We start from the raw sequence: 26,291 nt of genomic DNA, 5'->3' as shown, positions 1-26,291 counted from the left end.
TCGACAAATACATCAGCTATTGGCAATATCTCCAACTATTGTAAATACACTATACTATTGTCTGCCAGCACAATGCTATTTTGGTGTTGGAATTCTAACTATTAAACATTGCTTTGAAGGAAAGGGGCAAAGAAGGAAAGGTGGTAACAGTTGATCAGGGAGATCATAGCAGTCCATTACTGTTACAGACTCACAGATAACCATTAGATATGGGTTTTTCTATACAGTGTATTGTTGCATGACTACATACATTTAAGCATGTCACTTAACTTCGCCTGCATTAAAGGCTTTGAGAAGCTTTCCTTTTATCACTGATAGTGTTAAATTAGTAAGTAATTGTAATTCCCATTCACTCATTGATCACGGTGTTAGTGAGTTAAAACCAATAACATCATCCTTTGTCTGGTAAGTCAAAAGGCTCTGGCTCTCTGCTTTACACAATGTTATCCAAACACTCAGGTTAAATCTTAGGTTCTTTTATCAGTTCTAACAAAGACTTTTAAACAACTAAGAGGCTATATCCATCGGCACATATATCGGAACCAATTCTTAATGCACATGTGAACGCCATCAGCGTTTATCACAGGTTCGCGTTTAAATTCTATGAAGAGAGAATGGTGTCATCTTAGCGGTCCCTTTTTTTATTAACAAACAATTGTTGCGATGGAAGCGAGTCAATCAAAACTAACTTTAGCTGGAAAATAACTTTGTTAAAGAGCCGCTATAAAGCCAAAATGTTTTTTTCAATATAAAAGTAATTGTGGTTGGATTTTTTTTTTTTTACTTTTTATAACAGTCTTGGGCATGTCAAAGATTAGTAGCAACATTGACTTTGATGCATTTTTAGTCTTTGTGCAGCATTAGATTTTTTCTCCCTAATTTGTTGTTGGTGGCTCTTTTTGCCCCATTGACTTCCATTATAACGAAATTTTTTGATTGCAAAGCCATGACACCATGTAATCATGTATTCTTGATTGTTTGTGGTTTTCCCTTTTGGGAAGAGGTAAAATTAGTTAATTTTACAGTTGATCATTAGGTGGGACCATCAGTGTTTGGAAAAACGGCGTTTAAAAGAACGGCGTTAGGTAACGGCGTTATTTTTTTAGTAATGGGGTAATCTAACTAATTACTTTTCCCGTCGTTACAACACCTTTACCATTACTGAAAGTTAAATGCAGTGCGTTATTATGCATTGATTTAATAAACTATGCAATCCGAACGCACCCCTGGCTCACACAGCGAAGTGTGGAGGTGGGTTAAAAAAGAGTCATGTGTTTTTTTATGGTAGCCAATCAGAGCCAGTGTTTTTACACACATGCCAGGACACGCGCCAGTGGCGCCAAACACACGCTTTCAAACTTACGATATACACTACAGTCTCCGTGCTCACAGCATCCCAAACACAAATAATTTGTATATATTTTTATATTTATATTTTAATTGTCTGGCTATCTGGTACTTCGGTATGGAGTTAAGGTTAATATTATAACTTTTTCGCTAGTATTCTATCACATTGTGAGTTTATATAAGCACATTTTGTTGTTTACTCGTGGTAACTGATAGACCGTTTGGACACGGAAGCACTGCTACGTAACGTCAGACTTAACAAGCGAATAGACTAAACAAAAGCAAAGTACGTGGATTTAAACACTTGCATTCCATCGTGCTGGATATTTAATGGTGAGAAGAGCAGCAAGCAACACGAGAAAGGGCTTGACTTGTACCAAAGTTTTAGAAATGATTATGTAGCATGACCCCTCCAGCGAGCTGCAGCTTATTTGAAGTTGGTATTGCATTTTGGTTCATGATACATTATGTTCATAAATTTGATGCAAAGTAGATTTTTTTTTACAGGATTTTAAGGTTTTAAACTGGCTTTACCATCAAGAAAAAAGGGAGCATTTCACATATAGGCCATCTGTACTTTTCACCATTAAAAGGCAGCAGGTGCATAAACACACTTCTTTTTTATTGTTTACTCCATGTAGTTCTGAGAGCATGAGGTGCATATTTTTATTTTTTCAGATACTGTACATCAAGGTAAGTGCACAAAGGTCTCTCTCACACCCTCTCTTTCTCTCTATCACACACACACACACACACACTATAATTTGACTGTAAAAAATACCTCTTCCCAACAGGGAAAAACAATCAAAAACAATCAAGAATCTCACACACACACAAACACTATAATTTGCTGTTATACTCCATATAACTCCATATACAAGCCAGAAACCAAGCCTTTTTTTGCACAGGCCGATTTAAAGGGTTAATGGTCCCACCTAGTGATCAACTGTAAAAAAATAAAAAAATTTAACTTTTCCCAAAAGGGAAAACCACAATGAAGAATGCATGATTATATGGTGTCATGGCTTTGCAATCAAAATTTTTTTGTTATAATAGAAGTCAATGGGGAAAAAACAGCCACCAACAACAAATTAGGGAGAAAAAAATTAAATCTAATGCTGCACAAAAACTAACAATGCATCAAAGCAAATCTTGTTACTAATCTTTGACATTCCCAAGACTGTGATAAAAGGTAAAAAAATATCCAGTCCATAATCACTTTTTATATTGAAAATATGTAATTTTGTGTGGGTTTTTTTTTTTCAAATCAGTGAAATCATTTATGAACTTGGTAATTAAAAAGTTAAAATCTTGGAATTTAAAAAAAAAAATTTGGTAGTTTTGATCAGGACTGAGGTTGATTAATAGATTTATGCAAAAAAAACATCCACGAACATCCCGAAAGGGTAGTGAATTAGCCCACAGTGTACCGTTGAGTTTTTGAAAGATTTCAAAGCATTTTCCCCAAATATGGGTCAAAATAAGATTTGTCACCAAAAATCATTCCATTAGCTCAAACACAGAGAAAGTTGTGGCCAAAATAAGACTCAACTTTACCCCCTAGTGGACAAAAACGTCCCCAACAACGCACAAGGGTTAAGCGTATTTGGCGTGCTGTCCGGGAGAGAGCTCCGAGCCCGGCAAGACCCCCGAGCCCGGGGAACATGGAATCTAGCGTTCGAGCAGTGTGGATGGAATGGTAACCTTTGCGAAGCGTAGAAATAAATTTAATCAGGATTTAAAAGGTTATGGGCTGCCTGGAGTCTGGGCGCTTGGGGTGTGCTCTTTGAATGCCTTTGATGAGAAGGGAGGTCTGTGAATTGGCTATTTGGGGTGAGGGTGAACCAAATATGAGTTTATGGAAAAATTGGATTCCACTTACATAGCTTTTTATGGAGCTGACTTGGAGGGTTTTGTTAATGTTGAGGTGTGACATAAATGAGGTGATGGAGAGCAGGGAAAAATCAGGGAACGGTAGATTATAGGCGGAGTGGAATGCTTTAAAGCATTTCCATGCTGTGAAGTATGACTGCAGGGTACTGGGGGAAATGGCTTGGAGAATAGAATTTTTTAAAGTTTCAAGAAGGGTGATTCAGAGGAATATTAGCTCTGAATAAGGAGGCACTGGGGTTGGGAATAGTTCCGCCTGCGGTGCCAACAGCCTGAATTTCTGAAAGGCAAAACGAGAGAGAGAGAGTCAGCTATTTGGTTCTTTACCCCGGGAATGTGTTTTGCGGTTATGATAAACTGATTGGAAGCTGAGATCCAGATTAGACGTTTTAGTAAGGGCATTAAGGTGGGGGAATGAGAACGGCCGTTATTAATGCACTGAACGGTAGCCTCATTATCGCAGTAAATAACAATGCTGGTGGTGGACCACTCTTTTACCCACAGAGAGGCTGCCACGACGATAGGATATAGCTCGAAAAGGGCTGATGATATTAATGGCTGGGGTAAATCTAACAGCTGGGAGGGCCATGTAGAAGCGAACAGGCGGTTTTGGTAAAATCCTCCGAAACCGATGGAGGGGGCGGCATCGGTAAATAATTGGATGTCGGTTGGGGATGAAACCAAATCACTGTAAAAGAAGGATAATCCGTTCCATTGATTAAGGAAGGATATCCACAAACTGAGCTCGTAGCGGCATGGATTGGTTATGAATAAACTGGTCCTCTAGCTCGTGAACGGAGGACGCGAGAGAGAAGAGGTGAGAGACGAAGGGGCAGCCTTGAGGGATTATGCGCATCGCAAAATTTAGATGACCGAGAACGGATAGCAGCTCAAGTTTGGAGCAATTTGGATTTCCTAAGAGAGTGGAAGCCACCAGAATGTTTCTGTCGATTTTTTCCTGGGGTAGAGAAGCTTGAAATTTTTGTGAATCTAGGTTGATACCCAAAAATTCAATGGAAGTGCTTGGACCTGAAGTTTTTTTCCTGAGCGAGGGGAATCCTGATGGAGTCAGGCGGTGATTTGATTAAGAAATTGTCAAAGAGGTGAATTAGATAGGGTACGGCGTAATTGTTGGAAAGGATCCGGCAAATTGCTTCTGACAACATGTCGAAAATTTTGTTGAATAAGTGCCAAAAATCTGGGTGGATGGGCTTCACTTTAAATGCAGAGTTGATGTCGACTTTGGCCATCCAAGTACCGGGTCCTGCGTCTTTGATCATACTGATGGCTTGGTCGATGTCGTGGTAGTGAAGAGAAAATTCATAGAGTGGAATGAGGCTGTTAATGCTTGGGAGCGGGGAATTATGCGGGGAAGAATGATCAATGATGAGGCGTTTTTTACCAGAAAATTTTCTGGTTGCTACGCCTATGGGGTTAACGTGGAAGATGTTGAAGGGGGGAACGGAAAAAGGGCCGATCATGAAATCAGCGTCTATTTCTATCTTAATTAACAGGTCAACTGTTTCGGGTTCAGTGAGAGCGGACTGGAGGTTGGGGCATATGAGGCTTTGGGAGGGGAGACTTTCGACCCCGGGATGAAAACCGTATGAGAGACCCAACAGGAGATAGTTAGAAAAATCTGGGTTGGGGTGATGGAGCAATTCGGAAGATAGGTGAAAAATATTTACAGGAGTCGATAAAGTATTGTTTTTCATTTTTATTGACATTTTTTTTGTACAGGACAAATCAAGCGGGCGTGAGCGCCGCCGCAAAAGTCGCAAATATGCATTAACCGGCAGCGTTGTCTTGAGCACCTCCCGGCATTGAAGCTGATGCAGAGTTGCCTGCCAGAGAAAGAAGGGGGCGGTGATTAGAGGAATTGGGGAGGGAATGATTGTTTGGGAAATTCAGTACATAGCTGGTGGACTTGGGCTGGGATGGTTCGGCACAGGGAGGAATGGATGGGTTGACAAAGGGGCATGTTGTAGAGGAGTGTGCGATGGATCGGCATACTGCGCATGTGATGTTATTGCAGCCTAAAAATACCCGATTGTGAAGTTCAGTGCCCAAAGACCCCCAATAAGGACACTGATTCCACTGAGACAGTCGGATGGCGCATTTTGCAGAGAATAAATTATGGTACGTGTAGAAATGGGAACCACAATATGATAACGCGAGCTCGGCGATTATTGTGAGATTGTAGTCACTGAGCTCACGTCTCCTTTGTGGAAAAGAGGAACAGATTACTTCGGTGTAGCAATTGAAAGCGGTGGCGAATTCAGGAAATGATAGAATATGGGACTGAATATGAGTGGTGTTTTTTAGAGTGAGTGAGAACTCGCCGCAGTCAATTTGGGGGTCAGAGGACGCAGGTGAAATAGGAGACAGGAGAGAAAAAAGATCTATGTCCGCACCTGAGAGAATTTGGCACCGAATGTTACTGGAGATGGGTGTAGGATCCAAGGCGGGGGCGTTTAGTGGCATGGATAGGAGCTTAGCTGAGGACAGGGAGAAGGATGAACGGGCAAAAGATATGGAGGAAGGAGTAACAGCTGACGGAACCGCCTGCGGAAGCCAGCTCGCTCTTGGAACAGTTGTGGGAGCTGCACGGGAAGAGAGCACTGGAAAGAGAGTGGGGATAATGGGTGCCAGAGTCTGTGCCATGAATGGAGGTGGCCTTATGCTGTGGTCAGCTCCAGTGGCGAGAAACATGTTATCCAAAAGGGAGGGAATGGTGGATGTAGGGGCTTTTGCCGTTTGCTGAGGCGGCCTCGCCCTAGAGCAGGAGGGCGTGGCTGGGGGCGATGGATTAAGGGTGGGAAAACACTGGGACTGGGAGTGAAACTGCGCTGATAGCGGAGGCGTGCTCGCGCTATCTTGGCGACATGTGCAGGCGTGTTCCAATCACTTAGAAAGGCAAGATTCTTCACAAATGTGAGCCAGTAGAGTTATGGATGAACCGATGAGACAAAGATTAACCTTTATCTATTTTTGGTGCTGATCAGAGGTTTGCATCTTGCTGTGTAGCTTCTGTAAGTCCGTGTCAAATTCTCCTGCGGACTGTAGATTGACAGAGCATCACCTGAACTTTCTAGATGTTGTTGGTGATTTAACAGACATGTGTTTTAGGGTCCATTTTCACAGCTTTTATGATTTGTCTGTCATCAACTACTGTTGTTTATATCAGCCGATCAGGTCGTCGTTGGTTGCTGATGTCGACAGTAGTTTCCAACCTCTTGATTTCTCCATGCCCTTTGTTTTCCCCATAGTTCAAATTGACTTTTCTTTTACCATCCACATTGCTTGTCGGCTTCCTCATTTTCATCCTGGTTTGTGTGTATGTCATCATTGAATGCAAGACATAGAATCCAGAAGCAATGGCTATAACTGATAAGACACATTCCCTGTTTTTAATATAAGAAGAATGAATGCATCAGGACACCGCTGAACACGTAGAAAGACCTGTGAGGCAACGGTTTCAATACTTATGCTCACATCAGATAGGGAGATGAAACTCTAAAAGTGCCGATCTTCTTAGCTGGTAAAACATCTTTGTGTGGAATCACCCAATAATAAAATGTGACATTTTATTAGTTTTGTATCCTATTCATCTTTTAATCATATTTACAGATTTCTTGACTCCACAGCAAACAGAACAATTTTGTCTTTACTGTTCCAATACTTATGGAGGGCACGGTAAGTGCACCATTCAGTCATTCATTCATAAAGGGTTAACAATCTTGAGAAGAGGATTAAGGCCCTGATATACTTTAAGCAAAATCGAAGAACAAACTGGTATGATGTCATTTTTAACAAAATCAGGCCAAAACCCAAGTTCGTTTTGTGTTAGTTATTGGAGATTTGAAATGGTTTGCGAAAGCAAGAAACTCTGGACCTCTACTCTGGGTTAATTTCGTCTGTCAACCCCATGGAGGAGAGATGTCTGTGGGTAAAAACATGAGTGCAGTGAAGAGCCACTTTATAGTAGTAAATTAAGTTTTGATTTTGATGAAATAAGACTCTGAGACTGTTTTTCATGTTTAATTCTGTTGCTTGCTTTTAACCCTTTCGAGTCGATTAACGCATATATGCGTTTTGAGTCATTTTCTCCTGATAACCCCGAAAAGAACTTAAATTACACTTCCAGTTCTAATCGTACAGATAAGAGCAATAAATCAATCGAATCAGTAAAGGGTCTACATTTTTTTGTATACAGACATAATAACAACAAAACTTTGTGCACGTATAAAATAAAGATAACAAACCAGGTGCGCTGTCTGCAGCCTGTCTGCGCTGATCGTCATGTACAAACGCGTCATTAAAATGAACTGTAACTCCATGAATACTCAACGAAAAGACATGAGAGAGATATCTATAGAAAGATTGACATGTCTATTTTTAAACTAAACAAGTGCTGCTGAAAACAGATATTCTGTGATAAAGTAATCCATATGAAAACAACGCGATGTCTGTTTTTCATGTCTCCCTTCATTATATCTAATGTGACCACACCCCCGCGCTGAAGGCACTATTCAGATTCAAACTGAAGCGCGAGGCTTGAATACACCCACACAGAAGAAAAAGCAGCCAGACTGTTCTTCGAGTTTTTATTTTATTTTACTGTTTGCTTCGTGATTAGAGGAATAAGACATAAATCACCCCAAAAAGATGTGATGTGGTTGAGGACATGAGAAATGGATTTCCTCAGAAAAAAAAGGATGAAGCGCTTTATTCAGCAGAGATCATAAACAGAGTAAGTCTCTTTTTATTTATTTATATACTTGTACTAGTTTTCACATAACGTGTAAACATTTTACTAGTTAGATTTTTTCCAAAGACTTTTTCCAAACTATAATTCCTGACTAAATGTATAATCAAGTGAAACATTATGAAGTTTCAATAACAAAATACAATACTATACCATTCAAAAGCTTGATGTAAATAATATAAATGTAACAAAGAGATAACTGTAACAAATGTAAAAACACTGCTTTTCTTTCAATTTATTCCCCCTAAAAACCCAGAAAAATATTCTCAGCTCTTTTCAACATTAATAATAATGATAATAATAATAACAATAAATGTTTATTTTTTGGTAGAAAATCAGATTGTTAAAAGGATTTCTGAAGGATTGTGTGACTGGAGTAAGGATGCCAAATAATTTGTTTGAAAGTAAGCTTTGATTGTTTCTAATAAACTGTTTAACTGCTCCCCCAAGTGGATATTAAATTATGTTGTGGTATAATTAAATATATTCTTAATAAACTACAAACATAAAATTATATAGATTTATTTTATTCTCACATTCTTTCTTGTAACTCCTCACTCACAGTGGCACAGCTGAATGAGAGGCTCATTATGCAGCTCATTATGCAGGGCTTTGTCTTCTCAGGTGTAAATCACAATGATATTCATGATAGTTGACGCCTACTCACATATGACTTTTACCAAAAAAAAGTGTCTTAGAAAATGTAAATCAATATATTGTTTTATGTGAGTGAGTAAACAAGATGATTTTCACATAATTTAGAAAGAAAAATTCTAGGCCACAAGCTCCAGTTCTCAACAATCCCGGGAACCAATATTCTGTATGTGTTTTATGGCCTTATTCAAGTGATTTAACATTTTTAGTTTTTCACTAACCATGCATAACATTTTTTTTCTCAAAAATACAATCATGTACATGCATGCATTTCACATATTATTATAGCCCAGTTTGTGCTGATTACAGTGAGATTATACTTTACCCATTTAGATATTTATAAGAAACTGAAAAAAGCACAAATGTCAGGGCATGACAAAACTTCTCCAGGCCCCAAAAATACCCTTAGACTCCAGAGGGTTAAGCAATATATTGAATAAAGTGCCAAATCAACACGTGACGTGACTTCACAGGAGTGCTAATTTACAGAGCTCGTGCAAGCATACCCATGTTACTATGAACAGATGCTTTTCATAAAAACATTCTTGTGTTCTCCATTTTTGTTGTGTTTTTGTTGCTGAGGGGCAAGCCACTGCACATATTTACATGTTCTTTAAAACGTTGCTTTCATCTGATTGGGCGGCATCGGAATGTTAGATCGCAGTATACCGCTGCTCACGTATTTCAAACTTTGTTTTACCCCTAAATGAAGAGCGAAAATCTTTGTTTTGAGTATATCGGGGCCTTTACAGGCAAGTCTTCTTTCAGTAGATTAGTGGGTAATATTAAACATACATGTTGCTATTGTAAAGTATTGATGTATGTTGTTTTGTGCCATTAAAATTGTTCTTTCTTTTTTAGACCTGATGTTGCTGAAAGAGAAAAGTGAAGAACTAAATGAAATAAAGGACAAAGATCAGTATAAGAAACATGATTTCACGGGAGACAATTTCTTTAGTTACTCACAAACTAAACAGACTTCAAAAAAGAGAGCTCAAAAGACAGGAGCTAGGAGTCATTTCATCTGCCAACAGTTTGGAAAGAGTTTCACTAAAAAAGGAAGCCTTGAAATCCATTTAAGAATTCACACTGGAGAGAAGCCTTACACCTGCCAACAATGTGGAAAACGTTTCAATAAAAAAGGAACCTTTAATAGACACTATAGAATTCACACTGGAGAGAAACCTTACACCTGTCAACAATGTGGAAAAAGCTTCACTCAAAAAGGAGCACTTAACAGGCACATTCAAATTCACAAAAGAGAAAAGGCATACACCTGCAAACTGTGTGAAAATAGTTTCATTCGAAAAGAAAGCTTAGAAATCAACATGAGAATTCACACTGGAGAGAAACCTTACACCTGCCAACAGTGTGGAAAGAGTTTCGGTCAACAAGGAAACCTCAAAATCCACATGAATGTTCACACTGGAGAGAGACTTTTCAACTGCCAACAATGTGAAAAAAGTTTCATTAAAAAGGGAAACCTTGAAGTCCACATGAGAATTCACAGTGGAGAAAAGCTGTTTGTGTGTCCTAAGTGTGGAAAGAGTTTCTCTCAGCAAGGAAACCTCAAAGTCCACATGAGAATTCACACTGGAAAGAAGCCTTTCATCTGCCAACTGTGTGGAAAGAGTTTCTGTCAACAAGGAAACCTCAAAACCCACATGAATGTTCACACTGGAGAGAGACTTTTCAACTTTCAACAATGTGGAAAAAGTTTCTTTAAAAAGGGAAACTTTGAAGTCCACATGAGAATTCACAGTGGAGAAAAGCTGTTTGTATGTCCTAAGTGTGGAAAGAGTTTCTCTCAGTAAGGAAACCTCAAAGTCCACATGAGAATTCACACTGGAAATAAGCCTTTCATTTGCCAAATGTGTGGAAATAGTTTCAGATGCAAAACATCCCTTAACAACCACACACGGATTCACTCGAGAGAGAACAGTTTTATGTTAGCAGTGTGAAAGGAGTTTCACAGACATGAAACACTGTAAGAATCATGTGAACTGACAATGTGTCTGCCTCCCAAACAACGTTAGGTGGATTGTTCCAGGGTTTGATCACTAAATAGGAAAAGAATCTGCCACAGTAATTGGAGCTAAACCATTCAGGGCTTTATAAGTAATAAGCAATATTTTAAAATCTATACGATGTTTGCTAGGGAGCCTGTGCAGTGTTGACAGGACCGGGCTAATATGGTCATACTTCCTGGTTCTAGTAAGAACTCTTGCTGCTGCATCTTGGACTAGCTGTAGTTTGTTTACTAAGTATACAGAACAACCACCCAATAAAGCATTAAAATAATCTAACCTTGAAGTCATAAATGCATGGATTAACATTTCTGCATTTGACATTGTGAGCATAGCCGTAATTTAGATATATTTTTGAGATGGAAAAATGCAGTTTTACAAATGCTAAGAAACGTGGCTTTCTAAGGAAAGGTTGCGATCAAATAGCACACCTAGGTTCCTAACAGATGACGAAGAGTTGACAGAGCAACCATCAAGTCTTAGACAGTGTTCTAAGTTATTACAAGCAGAGTTTTTAGGCCCTATAATTAACACCTCTGTTTTTTCTGAATTTAGCATTAAGAAATTACTCGTCATCCAGTTTTTTATATCGACTATGCATTCCATTAGTTTTTCAAATTGGTGTGTTCAACTGAAATATAGAGCTGAGTATCATCAGCATTACAGTGAAAGCTAACACCGTGTTTTAGGGGTGTGCAATTAATCGCATTCGATTGTCATGCGCATCTCGTCAGTAAAGCCGGTCCCGTGATTAGTAGTAAATCACCACCCCCTGCTTTCAGATAGTCTCAGCCTCAGACGTCGCACCTACAGACTGTTTGTTAAATGTCTGGTGCATGTGGGACAAAAAAGTGGAAACATTCCAGGGGCAGGTCTTGGCCAATGAAAGCTGCAATTAATTTCAGACCTACACTTTGAAGGTCTGGCTACGCGAGACTAGCTTTCAGATTGAGCAACATTCACTACACAGTGCCTTAGTTCACTGAGAAGCTAGGCGAAATTCAAAATCAAAATGTTCAAAATCGAATGTGATATTGCCTAATTGTCAATTGAATGTGATTAATTGCACAGCCCTACTGTGTTTCCTGATGATATCTCCCAAGAGTAACATATAAAGCGTGAAGAGTAGCGACCCTAGTACTGAGCTTTGAGGTACTCCATACTGCACTTGTGATTGATATGATACCTTTTCATTCACTGCTACGAATTGATGGCGGTCCTATAAGCCATGCTAATGCACTTCCATTAATGCCAACAAAGTGTTAAAGTCTATGCAAAATAATGTTGTGGCAATTTTGTCAAACGCAGCACTAAGATCCAATAAAACTAATAGAGAGATACACCCACGATCAGCAGGTCATATGTAACTCTAAGCAGAGCAGTCTCAGTCAGTAATATGATACGGTCTAAATCCTAACTGAAAATCCTCACAGTTACCATTTTTCTCTTAAGAAGGAATATAATTTTGAGGATAATACCTTTTCTGGTATCTTGGGAAGAAAAGGGACATTCGAGATCGGTGTGTAACTAACTAATTATTTGGGCTCAAGTTGTGGTTTTTTTATGAAACAATATTAAGCAATTATGGATATCAATTGTATGGAGTTGTTGTTGATGTATTTGATTCAGGATAATACTTTGAAATTAATAAATTTCATAAATCTACACTGCATTCAGAAAGTTTTCAGATCCCTTTGTTTTTTACATTGTTTGTGTTATGCTAACATGCTTTTAAATTTAAATTTATTTTATATATACCATTCTACACTCTATACTAGTGCTGTAAAAATACCAAAATTTAGACTTTGATACAATACCTGACTAAAAATCAATTTAAGAAATAAATAAAAGAAAATAAAGAAACCTCTCACTTGACCAATGTTCCTCTCCTTTACTTTCATATAAAGCACTTTGAATTACCATTTTATATGAAATGTGCTATATAAATAAATGTGAGCTGCTTGGCCTTCGCGGGATTTCCTAAATTCACCAAGGTGTTCCCGATTAGCATTGTCGCATAGCAGCGTTGAGAGGAGAGCTGACATCCAGGCACATTTATAAAAGTTATCCAGATAATATTTGTTTTTATGTTTTATGTTTTCATGGAGGAGATGGGGGGAATGTTTCACCCCCGGCGGCGCCGGGTGATGTACCTCAGGCTTAGCCGAGACCAAGGACAGGTACGTTCCACTGTTTTGCAACTTTAAAGGCATGTATTATTTTGAACTGACTTGAATAATGTAATGATACATATGAAAACACCCACACACACATAATAGCGGTTCAAATGCTGAGTGATATCTTACTAAGGTGCGCTTCTAAAATAGTTTATTGTCTTGACCATGGTGAACTTATTTAATGAACTCTCCTCCCAGGTCCGGACAGTTGTGTACTGCACATTAAAACATAAATTGATGGCTATCGCCAGACTAAAGAAATTAGTGTAAATATTTGTTTTTATTGAACAAAATATAATGTTATCATGTATATTGAATAATGTCTTTTCATCTGTATAAGCATAAATTATCCTTCACAAATCGATCTCATTTTAATGCTGTTCTGTTACTGTATGTCCTTTCAATTGCTTTGGTACAAAATATCTAAATTTATCCAATAACAATGTCTGACAAAAATATGAAGGGAACAGTGCAAAATGCATCTCTAAATCTGCAAAACATATATTCATTTCAACATTAACAACTTAAAAGGAAAACCTAAGTCTTTTCTTCTAAACTGAGATTAAAAATCACAATCAACGAACACAAACCTCTCTGGTTCAATTAAATCAGATCTCATATCACATATTATCTTCATTCGCCTGTATTTTCTGTACTTTACTAAATGTAATGTTGAGCACTCTCTTCTGTGCTTCAAGTTGCATTGGTAAAAGATCATCAGCAATATCAGTCAGAAAGACAACAGACAGAAGTAAAGTGCCAGTGTTGGAAAAATAAAAAATGTGCAAGAAAACATTTTTTCTTAATTTGTACTGTTCCTTAAATCTGCAGTAGGGAACTTTTGTAAATATATATTTTTTACATATTTGTTAAACCTGTCATTATGTCCTGACAGTAGAATATGAGACAGCCTCCTGTGAAAATGTGGTTACATTTTTTTTTTTTAACCAGAAATTTATACTGAATGAATAGGAGAAGCTGGTCTCCAAGGCTGAAGTTCACAAAACGATCTCCGAAGTTTCCAATCAGTTTCTGTATGAACTCCACATGAGAGGAATCAACTCTCTCACTCATTTGTTTCAGTGAAGGAAAATGTATGCAGTCCTCTTTGAGATCCTCTTTGAAAATGTTAAGCTTTCTCTGGAAAGACTGGATAGCTGCTACCAAATCACACACAGAGTTGCTCTTGCCTTGTAGTTTTAAGTTGAGATCATTTAGATGTGAAGTTATGTCAAGAAGGAAGGTTGAAGGTACAAAGATCTCCTTAGAGAGGTTTGCGGGCTCATTGGTGAGATAGCTCCACATCTGGTTCACAAGTTGGAGGATGTCATTGACTCTGTGCATCGTGTTGGGAAAAAAGAACATGGAAAACAGAGACAAACGATTGTACAGATCACAATGAGGAAATATAGAGAGGAGATCTGGAAAGTGACAAAGAACTCTTCAGTGTGCAAAGATCGAGGAGTAAGATTGGTGGAAGACTTGACAAGGTAGGACCGAAATGTTCGGGCTGCGCTGTGGCCTCAAATAGAAAAAGAAGGGGAAAAAACTGTCTTCAGAGGTGCACATAGTTATATAGAAGGGAGACAAATTAATGTTACCTAGTCGATTTCTTGCTGTATTATCACTTGAGTGTATCTGTCATTACATATGTTACGTTTGAGAGAGACCGGGCTGTGAGGTATATGTTAGTGCTTCTAAAAATATTCAAACAAGAAAACTTGTAACTACTTGTTTATTTTCCAATTTGTTTTTGTTTTTTATTTAGCTTGTAGTTTTTTTGTGTTGATCTTGTATTTTTTCTGTTAAAATACTGTTTTCGATCACTTCACTTAATGTCAGGGGATTACATTATTAATTCAGTTAAAAGAAAAGCTATGTTCCTATTCTGTAAAAATCTGAAAATATCTTTTTTATTTTAATTAATATATATGGGTATAACAGTATGATACTTCATCAGCGCTTGTTCTCTGAGCTTTTAGATATTATTGTAGAGTTAAGAACATTATATCCAACTGTGATAATATTATTTTGGGTGATGATTTTAATATAGTACCAGAGGAGGTTATTGATCGATACCCATCCAAAATAAACTACTCAACAACCTACCCATATAGGACACGTACGTCTGCAAGATGTCTGTTAAAGATCTGTTGATCTGGAAAGCATCTATCAACAAATGTCTGACAGACATCTTTCAGATGTCAGTTTTATATACATTCTAAATCATGAATATCTTAACTATCTAAAACATCTAAATCATGAAATCTAATAGACATCTATTTGACATCTAAAAGTAGACGTCCAATAGACGTATTGCAGAGGAGCAAACAGCCTAAAAAATACATATTGCAGATGTAAATGCAGATGTAAATGCATGTCTCCTAGATGTTTGTGTGCTATCAGGGAATTCATTGATTTCTCAGTTATGTGCAAAATTAAGTCTGTTAGATGTTTGGTACCATCTGAATCCTTCTTGCAAACAGTATATATGGATGAACTCCAGTTATTCAAGAAAATCTAGAATCGACTTTTGGCTTGTGTCAAATCAATTGATCACTTATGTTGATTTTCTACAATCTATCGAAGAAGGCACATTAAGCTCTACACAGAGACAAGGGCTGATTATGTTACTACCTAAACCCAATAAAGACTCTAGATACATAGATAATCTGTGTCCGATAATTTTGATAAATACAGATTATAAAATGTTTGCACATATTTTTGTCAACAGACTTAAAAAGGGTATAAATAAGGTAATTAGTGAATCTCAATCAGGTTTTTTGTCAGATCGTTCCATTCATAATAATATATGATTGATTATGGATATGTTGGATTATAGTGAGTGGATAGAAGATTCCGGATTTATTTTATTTTGGGACTTCTGAAATGTTAGAGCACCCTTTTTTATTTCATGCTCTTCAGTCTTTTGGTTTCGGTGACAAGTTTGTAAATGTTATAAGGATGATCTACAGGGATATAAATGGTTCAATATCTCTTCCATTTGGTACATCTAAAAGGTTTATGATTGGCCGTGGTGTAAAACAAGGGTATCCCTTTTCCCCTATTTTGTTTATTATTGCAACAGATCTGTTGGCTCCTTTGATTATTCATGATTGAAGTGTTAACAAATTGAAGATATTTAATATCACTATTGGTATTAGTCAGTTAGCAGATGATACCACTCTTTTTTTACAAGATGCAAATCAATTTTCCCTTTCTATCTCTCTAGTTGATTTTTTTCTAAAGCGTCAGGACTCCATTTAAATATGTCCAAATGTGAGCTTATGGCCATTCATAATTGTGATCACACTTCTATCTTTAATATTCATGTTATTATTAGAAATTGCACTAAGTATTTAGGTATAATAATTACGAGAAATTCAGAGGAATCCATGGAAAGTAATCTCTTAGAAAATGTTTAAAAAAGGCCAAAACCATTTTAAACATTTGGTTACAAATTTCAACCAAGGACTGAGTCCTTCATATGAAAAATATCCCATACACAGGAAAGGATGCATATGTGTAGTCTTCGTGCTCTCAAATCACCCACAATCCTATGCATGCACTTCAAAAAATACAAAAATGTCAGACGTTAGCGGAGTCGGAGCATTAACAGGGCAATATGTTTTCAAATGTAAGTATATTTATGTTACCAAACATTTGTTATGAAGTTTAACATTTAAATGCTAGTACAAATTACTACCATACTGATATTATAAATTATACAAATACAAATTACGTTATTGATGGCTAATTGAACTGGACTTGTCATAACAATTGTTAGCTTGGTTGCCATCACCGGCATTTATTTTCTAAATAAGTAGTTAAGTTGTCTAAAGTAATTTTATGTTAATATTATGCAATTATAACATTATAACGTTATTCATAGCTTTCTCATCTTTTTTAAAAGGGACCAAGGAACAAAGGGAGGCAAAAAGCCGGGGCAGAGACACCGCGGCGAACGGATATAGTTGAGAAGCAATTATTTAATGTCCAGAAGTGATAGTTGTGTGATACCCACCCCCCCCCCAAATGTAACTTGTGATTTTTGAAGTAAGCCTTGAATGTAACCTGACAGACTTGGGTCTGCTTCCAGCAAGTATATGCAGCGTGGTGTACAATAGACCCCTTAAAAGTTTGTAAACATTCCAACGTCCCTGGGTAGGCGGGGCTTAGCTGGAGGCAAAAAGAAGTGCGGACGCAATGTTGACAAGCGTAGCTAGCACGTTTTAGGAGGGATTTATTAAACGTGGAAGCAGAAGAAGGTTCGGAACTGTCCGAATATGTACAGTCCCTGACTCTGGGGGACCGTGACAGCTTTTCTCGCGGATGGAAGCAGGCTACCTGACCCGTATGCCATACAGCCATATGAATTACTTGGTGGTATGGGGAATTTTGTCAAGGCCTATTTTCTAATGTAACATATCGCTGGGCTAACTATGATTAGCAATGTGTATTATTTTAAGAGACCATTCAAAGGATGGCACACACATCTATCGCTGTATGTTTGTTTAACATTTAAACTATAGTGCGCTGAAGATTGGCAACTTTTCACCTATAAATAGAAACTTGCTGATTTACTAGATAAAACCAACACACCAGTTAATATGCATAGATTATTTTACCTGATATGAAGTGTGCCCTGCAGACATGAGCATTATTTATTTATTATTTATTATTATTTATGATCATCTCCGTCCAGTCTGTACGCCGTATTGCATTCAACCACAATTGTCTTGATTTCTGTGAAGGAATGTCTGCCAGGATCCGGTTAAACTTTAGTTTTGAAACAAAAGTGCTGTTCCTTCTATTCTGGCAGCCAAAAACCCAACAAGAAGACATTTTAAAGACAAAACGTAAAACTTTTAGCGCACCTGCTATGAGTTCTGCCTTATGTTTTGCCTCCAGCTAGAGCAGTGACGTCACAGTGACGTAGGTGATTAAGGGGTCTATAGTAATAATACACTACAGTTAAAAAGTCTGGGGTCAGTGAGATTTTTATTTTTATTTTTTGGAGGAAATAAATCAATACTTTTATTTATCAAAGAATAATTTATTTGATCTAAAGTGACAGTAAAGACACTTATAATGTAACAAAAGATTACATTTCAAACAAACGCTGTTCTTTTGAACTTCCTATTCATCAAAGAAACCTGAAATAAAACCTGTACTGACAGACCAACAACTGTTTTAAACACTGATAATAATAAATGTTTCTTGAGCATCAAATCCTCACATTATACTGATTTGTGAAGGATCATGTGACACTGAAGACTGATGATGCTGAAAATTCAGCTTTGATCACAGGAATAAATTATACTTTACTGTATATTGACATAGAAAACAGCTGATTTACACTAATACTATTTAATAGTATAGTATAGTTTTTTTTTTTTTTTAAGTGCAGCCATGGTTAGCAGAAGATAATTCTTTTAAAAGCATTTAAAATCGTACTGACCCCAAACTGATCATCACAACTTTTTGATTTCTTCAATGTTTTAGAATGTAAATGTCCTGCCACAGGTCAAGGGACAGAGGATGGCAAGGCGACCGCAGCAAATTGGCCCCAGTTTGCACTCTTGCCTCGATCCAAGAGGAAAAATCAGGTCCACGCACTGCACAAGAGGTAGATGAAGGGAGACGCGAAGATGAGGAGGAGAAGAGAAGAGGAGAAGTGACAAAGAGGATCCAATCCTACAGCTTCTAAAGGAGGATATTTAATACCAGAGGGAGGCAGATGAGAGAAGGGAAGTAGAGGACAGAGAGAGGGCAAACCACTTTTATTTTTGCTGTTGGAGAGGTTGGCAGAAAAAATTAAGTCAATTAAATTGAACTGGTTTTGTCTTTGCCCCTTAATTATTTAATATAATAACTGTATATCCATTTTTTAAAAACCTTGTTGTTACGAACATTTAATGGTCCAGGGGTTGAAACACAACATTTAGTTAAATTTCTGTGATGGGGAGATTGTAGAAATGACCAGACACAAGTACGGAGTTAGCCCCAATTAAATGGTTTAATTTACAGCAAGCCGAAGCCACTTAACAGTGTGATTTATGCACAATGCATATTAGGGAAAAAAAGAAAATACATTGAATTAAGGGGAAAACAGGGAAACAGGGATCGTGGGTGGTGCCCCAAAATCAACAAAATGAATAAAACAAAACTAAGTTTCAAAACCCTCTAACCTACCTAACCAAGGAAAATGGTGGAAAACAAACCCGAAATCTTTGGCATATGCGATGCCTCAACTAAACTACCCTAACTAACAAACCAAAAATACAAAAAGGACACGCCAAAAACACCTGTTAGCTGCAGGCAGTATGTAACCGAGATCCCACGATAGACTAACCTGTTCCCCATCTCCCCGGAACAGAGAAGATCAGTTATCCAAACCCAACTCAGACACAAGTCAATACAGAGAACAAGGATCGAGCTCACATCAGAACAGAAATACAAAATACTAAACACAGGCATTAACTCCAACACCTGAACACACACTGAGCCACTCAGTGCAGCACGCTGAGAGACCTTTAACCAGCCGGCTGACATCGGATTGGCTGCAGATACGACGCCCTTAAAGATGATTGACAGCCGCCTCCTTCATTCAGCAGATACCTGGGAGCAAAGACGACAGCCTAGAGAACAGATTGGTGAAGACCAAAGAGACACGCAGCACATAACACTTGTTCTTTAGATCGCAATAGAAAAACAAAACAATGTATTGAACAATATATTCACCCTTATTTACAACGTTTTGTGATTTTGGTAATCCAGCTCTACAAAAGTTAATTAATTCATTAATTTCATTTTTGTTACATAAAGGTGGATGGTTGTCCTCCTTGCTTTCACAAGCTCTTCCAGCACATCTCCGACACAACCACAAGTGTTGTGCAGAATCACACACACAGTCACCACCTGTGCACAATCTGAGACTGTTGAGATATGAAAAACATGAACACAGAAGATAGTGTGATTTTAGCAGTTGTTAAGAATTAACCGGTTGCCAGCCAGAACAGGAACAGGACCAGGACCAGCAGTGTCTCCAGGGTCGGCCCCATGCGTGCTGCCTGTCAGTCTTCAGGGCCACCATCAGCTGCTGCATGTCCTCTCTGTTCATTCTGAAGTCTGGCCGAGTGTCCTCCCCTCCATAGTACCGCTGCAGTACTGACACAGTAGTGTCGAGCCTGAACAACATGTAGAAGAGAGGAAGGTTTAAGTAGAATTTCAGTTTTGACATTTATTTAATGTTTGTCAAACTATAAAACATATCAGTTCAACTAATTTGCAGAGCGGGGATTTAAAGCTGTTCCCATTCACTGGTGATTCACCTTGTAATTTTTTACTTCATATAGCCTTAAATAGCCATAGCGTTGCTACGGACTCAGTTCTGTTCACTGAGGCAATATGATCGTTTTTAAATCAATAAACTCCTTTTGCTGTGTGTTTAAACAGTTCCGGTCAATTTGACCCATAACATAATGAATGTAATAATTTTTAAATGAATGATAAGAGCATTATCTTTCCTTACTATCCCACATCTTTGACGGCAGAGGCGGTGACAAATAAAAAAATCTCCCCCTGCGAACCTGACGCTGATGCTGCCTCACCATATCCATCTCCATTTCTATATCGGAAAAAATGCTGTACGGCAACCAAACTGGTAACATTTGCACTTCCATTTTTCAGTGCCGAAAGCGGACCTTTTCAATGACGTGCACTTGATAGCCTGTTCCATTTACATGTTCTCCGAATGCTAAAGAGGAGCCTCCTTCAATGAAGTATCCTTGACATTGAGAAACGCCTACAGTGTGCGTTTTTGTGCCCTCTGGAAAGTGTAAAGGTTTCTATTTACACCATGTTTTTGCAGCATTGAGTATTGCAGCCAATCACAGACATATCTGTTGATTTCTTACATTTACATTTATTCATTTAGCTGACGCTTTTATCCAAAGCGACTTACAATTGCTATATATGTCAGAGGTCGCACGCCTCTGGAGCAACTAGAGGTTAAGTGTCTTGCTCAGGGACACATTGGTGTCAACCAGTGGATTCGAACCCAGGTCCCTCCGACCAATGACATTCGTCTTATCCACTGCGCCATCACCACCCCACAGGGCCAATCAAAAATAACTGGAGACAGAGTCATCTTAATTCAAAAACATATTACACACGACATAATACTTTATTTACGACTGCATTCTGCTGATTTATAGGTTAAATGAATCTGAATTTAAAGGAGGGGGGGGGGGGTGAAATGCTATTTCATGCATACTGAGTTTTTTACACTGTTAAAGAGTTGGATTCCCATGCTAAACATGGACAAAGTTTAAAAAATTAAGTTGTAAGTCTGAAGGAGTATTTTTGTTCTAAAAATACCTCTTCCGGTTTGTCACAAGTTTCGGAAAAGTTTTTTTCGAGTATGGCTCTGTGTGACGTTAGATGGAGCGGAATTTCCTTATATGGGTCCTAAGGGCACTTCTGCGCGAGCTCTCGTATAGCAGAGACGAGACATTCACTGATCAGAGCGAGAGCGAATTGTCACAAAAGGAGTGTGTTTTTGGTTGCCGGGGCAAGACAACCCTGCACAGATTACCAAAAGAGAAACAGCATTAAGGGACCAGTGGATGGAGTTTATTTTTACAGAGCATCAAGGGAGTTGTGCAAGTGTTTTTGTTTGTTCCCTGCATTTCGAAGATGCTTGTTTTACAAACAAGGCCCAGTTTGACGCCGGATTTGCACATTGTTTATTTCTTAAGGATAATGCAGTCCCAACGAAAAAGGGTCACGATTGTGTGTTGGAACGGTGAGTAAAACTGCTTCAAATATCTCTGTGTTGTGAACTTAGCTATCAGCGCGTAAGCACATCAAGTAAACAACATGCGATGTTGTCATCACACTGCACTTTCCACATGTACAGCTAAAAAAAAAAAAAAGACGACATAAAGTGGAACTTAGTAATTTTCCAAAACCGCTAAGCAAATATATACAGTTTCAGTAGATACTAGGGCTGTGCAAAAAATCGAATGCGATTTTCATGCACCTCTCATCAGTAAAGACGCTCATGTAATTAGAAGTATATCTCCAGCATGTGCGTTCAGATCAGGGTTGCCAGGTTTTCAAAACGAATCCTGCCCAGTTGCTTCTTAAAACCAGCCCTAACATAGAGACGTCGTTGCTGCTGCTGCTCTCGTTCAGTTTCAGCCTCAGGATCTGATTTCTGGATCATAAATAAACGGCTGAATCTGACTGTTAGCCATGGTTTGTTTTGGATGATGGTTTTTTCCTCACGGTAATGTCACAGTTTCCAAACGCTCTCAATGCAAAAGCCTACTGGCGCTCGTGATTCTTTAGCTCCGCCCACACGTCACGCCTCCAGTCGGTCGTGTTTTTCCGGGAAAAATCAGTACAGACTATCTTTCTCTTATGAATATAATAAAACTAAAGACTTTTTGGAGTTAGGAAGGATGCAGTACTACTCTTTAGGTACTCAAGATTAACAGGAGATTGAGTGAAAACGAGCATTTTACCCCCCCCCCCCCCCCCTTTAAAAAGGCAAACCTGGCTAATACTAATACTGCTGCATATTTCAATTATATTTCTTTAAAATGCCCAAACATGGAAAAGATGAGAGGGAAGAAGAGAAGGTGCAAAAGTTTCAGTCACATCTCTCCACCAATAGAAGAGAAGATGCATAGGTGTGGACTCCAGACTCGATATCTGGTTTCATGTGTTTTTCTATGTATAATCCAAATGTTTCCCACCAGACGGTTTTCTCACTGTGTGCCACAGCTAAACACACTCAAGTGTTCTTTGTTATCTGGGCCATACCTCAAAATGAGTTGTGAACCAAGAGAACATTTACAGCTGAATTTAAAGTTATGGCAAATACAAATACTGTTACAATTTGGCCCATATCTGCCATATGTGACAGATAGTCAAAATTAATAATTTTTATTTAAATTAACAATCAATTATATTCATTTAGTAACATAAATATAGTTTAGGCTATATCTTTAGAGTTTAATATTTTCATTTCATCCTCTTGTCGATCCACCAGTTCAGATTTACAACTGTGTGTTTTCTGTGTAAAAATAAGGGTCGTTGTTGGCTAACAAAGAGAAAGAAGGGCTTATTGAAAAATGCTAATTCATTCTCTCCAGGAATTTAGCCATTTCCCCCATAACCGCAGTAAACAAGGTAGCGTGGAACCTGACTTTGAAACTTGCAGCGCTCATATTTACTCAATATAAGCTATATCTCAATTTACATGTATATTACGTTTTTTCACTGGAGCACCACCTGAGTCTTCTCCTCCCATTTCTGCCAGTGATCGTTGTTTGGAGGAGTAATTTATATTTCTGGTTTCTGAACATACGTGTTTCTACCAGATGACTTCCCCAAAATACTGCAATGTACATTTTTTTTAAATGTACATATGTAACCTCCAGCGACTTCCCAACACCACACCAAATAACTTTGCATGATATACCATCAAGGTTCTGAAAGATTATTTGTTTTTAATTAACTTTGGTTGAATGTATTTAGAATCAGCTGTAGGCAACTGTACTTTGTTCACAATAGTGTGAAACAACTGGCCCATATAATCAGCCTCTTAGGTCAACATCAGGTCAATAAATGGGCTCTTCATGGGAGATCCTTTCAAGTCATCAAAAGGTTTCACTATCATTGTCTCTCCATGGGGTGTTATTGTATTGTTTATAGCACATTTGTTAACAGGTATAAAGGTCTGTTCTCACAGACAGTACTTTGGGTTAAGACTGTTTGAAGGATGACATGCTAACATCACTGCTGAAGAACTGCTACACTGCTACCTTCAATAAATTCTTCTCCCCACAAGAACTTTGGTCAAGCTTACTTATTTTATCTATTAGAGAAATCCAAGCCACCCAAACTACTGCTCAGTCAAATACAGCAAAATCTACCAGTTCAAGGCAGCTTAAAACAAGCTTACCTCTTTCCAGCTGGTCGCAGAAAAAATAAGACACAATATTTGTATTTTAGTAGATGTATACTGTGGTGTTTTTATAGGAAAATAAATAAAAAAAATTAAGTAGAGGGCTTAAATTGGCCATTGAACAATTCGATTAAAACTAGTGCAATATTTTTATCTGTAATTACTGTGAAAATATACACTTGTTCTCTGTTTAAGTCCAACTTGTTATCCACTTGTTTCATGTAGTTACAGGGTAAATACAACCTTTACAACATCCTGTGGATGTGTGTAGTCTACCAGGACTACTAACATTCAACAATGACTAACCATGGTTCACTGCAGGACTCAGAAAGCTTTGTCAGGCCAAAGAGGAGTGGCGAAAGAGTTGTTCAGTCAGACCAGGAACACACAACAATGGAGATCAGAGTGACTAAGAGGAGCTTCTCTAAAAAGCTGGAAAACCAGTTTTCAACAAACAATGCTTCAGTATGGAAAGGTCTGAAAGACATCACAAATTGCAATCTCCTCATGGAAAAGGAGAAATGTGCTCTTTCAACAGACACTTCTTGTTCTGAGTCTTAAGCACATTCAGTGAGACACAAACAGTCAACCAATGTTGAAATATTATAGAGCTATTTCTTGATACCCTTCAAAGCTGGAGTAGCTCTGAACAAAGCATCTTCTTCCTCATGAAGAATGACCGCAAAGCCTAGAGCAGTACATAAAAACTTAGCATTCAATACAACATTTATATATTATTAGATTCTGCACTCATTAAGACACATTTCATGTGTAACTTACTGTCTAAATAATTTACTTTGTATGCTCAAAATGAACAGATGATATAATGATTTCCTTGTTGCACTTGACATGTTGTGTCTCTTGGTTGTCTTGCTGATCACTTTTTCTTATTTGGTACCCAGCAAATTCATTTTAACTGGTGAATGTTTCTTCATCGTAATGACATTCACTGACATTTGCTGTTTATTGAGAGCCAGGTGGGAATCTTCTCGACTGCTGTGCAAACATAGTCTTGTAGACAACCTTACAGACTGATTATATGAGACTATTGATTCAGTTGAATTGTGTATGTAAATGAGCAGACTGAGTGTTATATATAAGACTCTGAACTTTCTGATTTATGAAGCAGTGATGGCACTGTGCTTGTGACTAGAGGTGCTGTAACACGGTAAGATTAGGATGAAGGTTGTGTTTTGGTTACCATTTCCTCAAATTTAAGGCCCTAACTACACCCAAACAGTCACAGGGGAAACTGTGGGTCATAGTCTCATACAGTCGAGCAGATGCATACTGTATATACAAGGGCAAAGAGCACACATTGTTTATTTTCTCTTAAGGATTCCTTTTGTGTAATCTTTATGACTCATATCATTGCTGTTATAGTAATAGCCTAGAGTTATAAAACATGCAGGGAGTTTGTCTTGAAAAAAGTGGGTGGTGCTGTCATGAAATTTGAATACTGAAGTAGAAATATAAAGTCTCTAAATGTAAAAATTATGGGTGACCCCAAATAGTCAACGAATCGATGCTTTGATTCAAGGAGCCTGATTTGACTACTAATCTAACAGTCGAATATTCGCAGGGTGTTATTGATTATGCCATTCTGACTATATGAGCTCAAATGTCTGATTTCACATAAAACTATAGACGGTTTTATACCAATAAGTTAATATACAGTCTATTATGATAAAGCCGTGAACAAGAATCTGAAAAGAAAGAAGCTTTAAATTAATATTTTAAAGTCTGTGAATAAATCCAACCACCCCTATAGATTTGTGTTTCACTTTCTATGATCCATGACTGACAGAGGATCATCATGGCGGCAGGGATTTAAAACTTTGCCAAGACTCAAACTGACACAGACAGAGACTGGATTTTTTCGAAGAGGTAGGGTACAAGTGATTTCAAATATTTCAGCCGGTGTATATATACAGTGGATATATTATTTACCTGATATAAGATGTGTTTGGTGTTGAGTCAAGCGCTTCATTGTAGTACTATGGTGATATCTCTTCAGCGCACAGCAGAATATAATAACTATGACTGGACTGTCATACCCATACCATTATAATGAGAACACCATTATAATAAAACGCTGTGAATCTTTAGAGTTTGGCGGCTGTGTTTCTGCACATTGTTTTGTGAAGAACTAATCCACAAAAGGAGTTCATTCAGAGCCCTGCAGATATGTTCATTTGCATTAGGGCTCTTTTTACAGATAGCCTATTAGTCCTAATATTAACGTTATGTTGTATAAATAACAAAGTGTATTCTATATGAAATTTTGAGTTTAATCCCATTGATTAAAAACTTGCTATCAAATGCTCACTCTACTGGTCATCTTCAGCACGCGCAGCTCAAAACAGAAATGCAGAACATTAATAACTTCTGTCATATAGGCTAACTTTATAATGAGAGCAATATTGTATATTTGTTTTAATTGTTAG

At 37.9% G+C, this 26,291-nt stretch overlaps 2 protein-coding genes across 2 annotated transcripts in view; both read left to right on the top strand.

The window, feature by feature from the left end:
- The first annotated feature begins 9,333 nt into the window (after positions 1-9,333).
- LOC127980980 (zinc finger protein 32-like) overlaps positions 9,334-26,291 on the top strand; it is a 48,679-nt gene continuing 31,721 nt past the window's right edge. Inside the window, exon 1 of the mRNA XM_052585476.1 lies at positions 9,334-10,329. Within this exon, the coding sequence (XP_052441436.1) occupies positions 9,481-10,329 (849 nt within the window). The 5' untranslated portion in view covers positions 9,334-9,480. The remainder of the gene's footprint in view (positions 10,330-26,291) is intronic.
- LOC127967014 (NACHT, LRR and PYD domains-containing protein 12-like) overlaps positions 25,649-26,291 on the top strand; it is a 113,919-nt gene continuing 113,276 nt past the window's right edge. Inside the window, exon 1 of the mRNA XM_052568291.1 lies at positions 25,649-25,731. The gene's annotated coding sequence lies outside the window, so the exon portion shown is untranslated. The remainder of the gene's footprint in view (positions 25,732-26,291) is intronic.

The sequence above is a fragment of the Carassius gibelio genome, chromosome A4, assembly GCF_023724105.1.
Source record: "Carassius gibelio isolate Cgi1373 ecotype wild population from Czech Republic chromosome A4, carGib1.2-hapl.c, whole genome shotgun sequence".
Classification (NCBI taxonomy): Eukaryota; Metazoa; Chordata; class Actinopteri; order Cypriniformes; family Cyprinidae; genus Carassius; species Carassius gibelio.
This window is presented reverse-complemented; position numbering and strand designations above follow the sequence as displayed.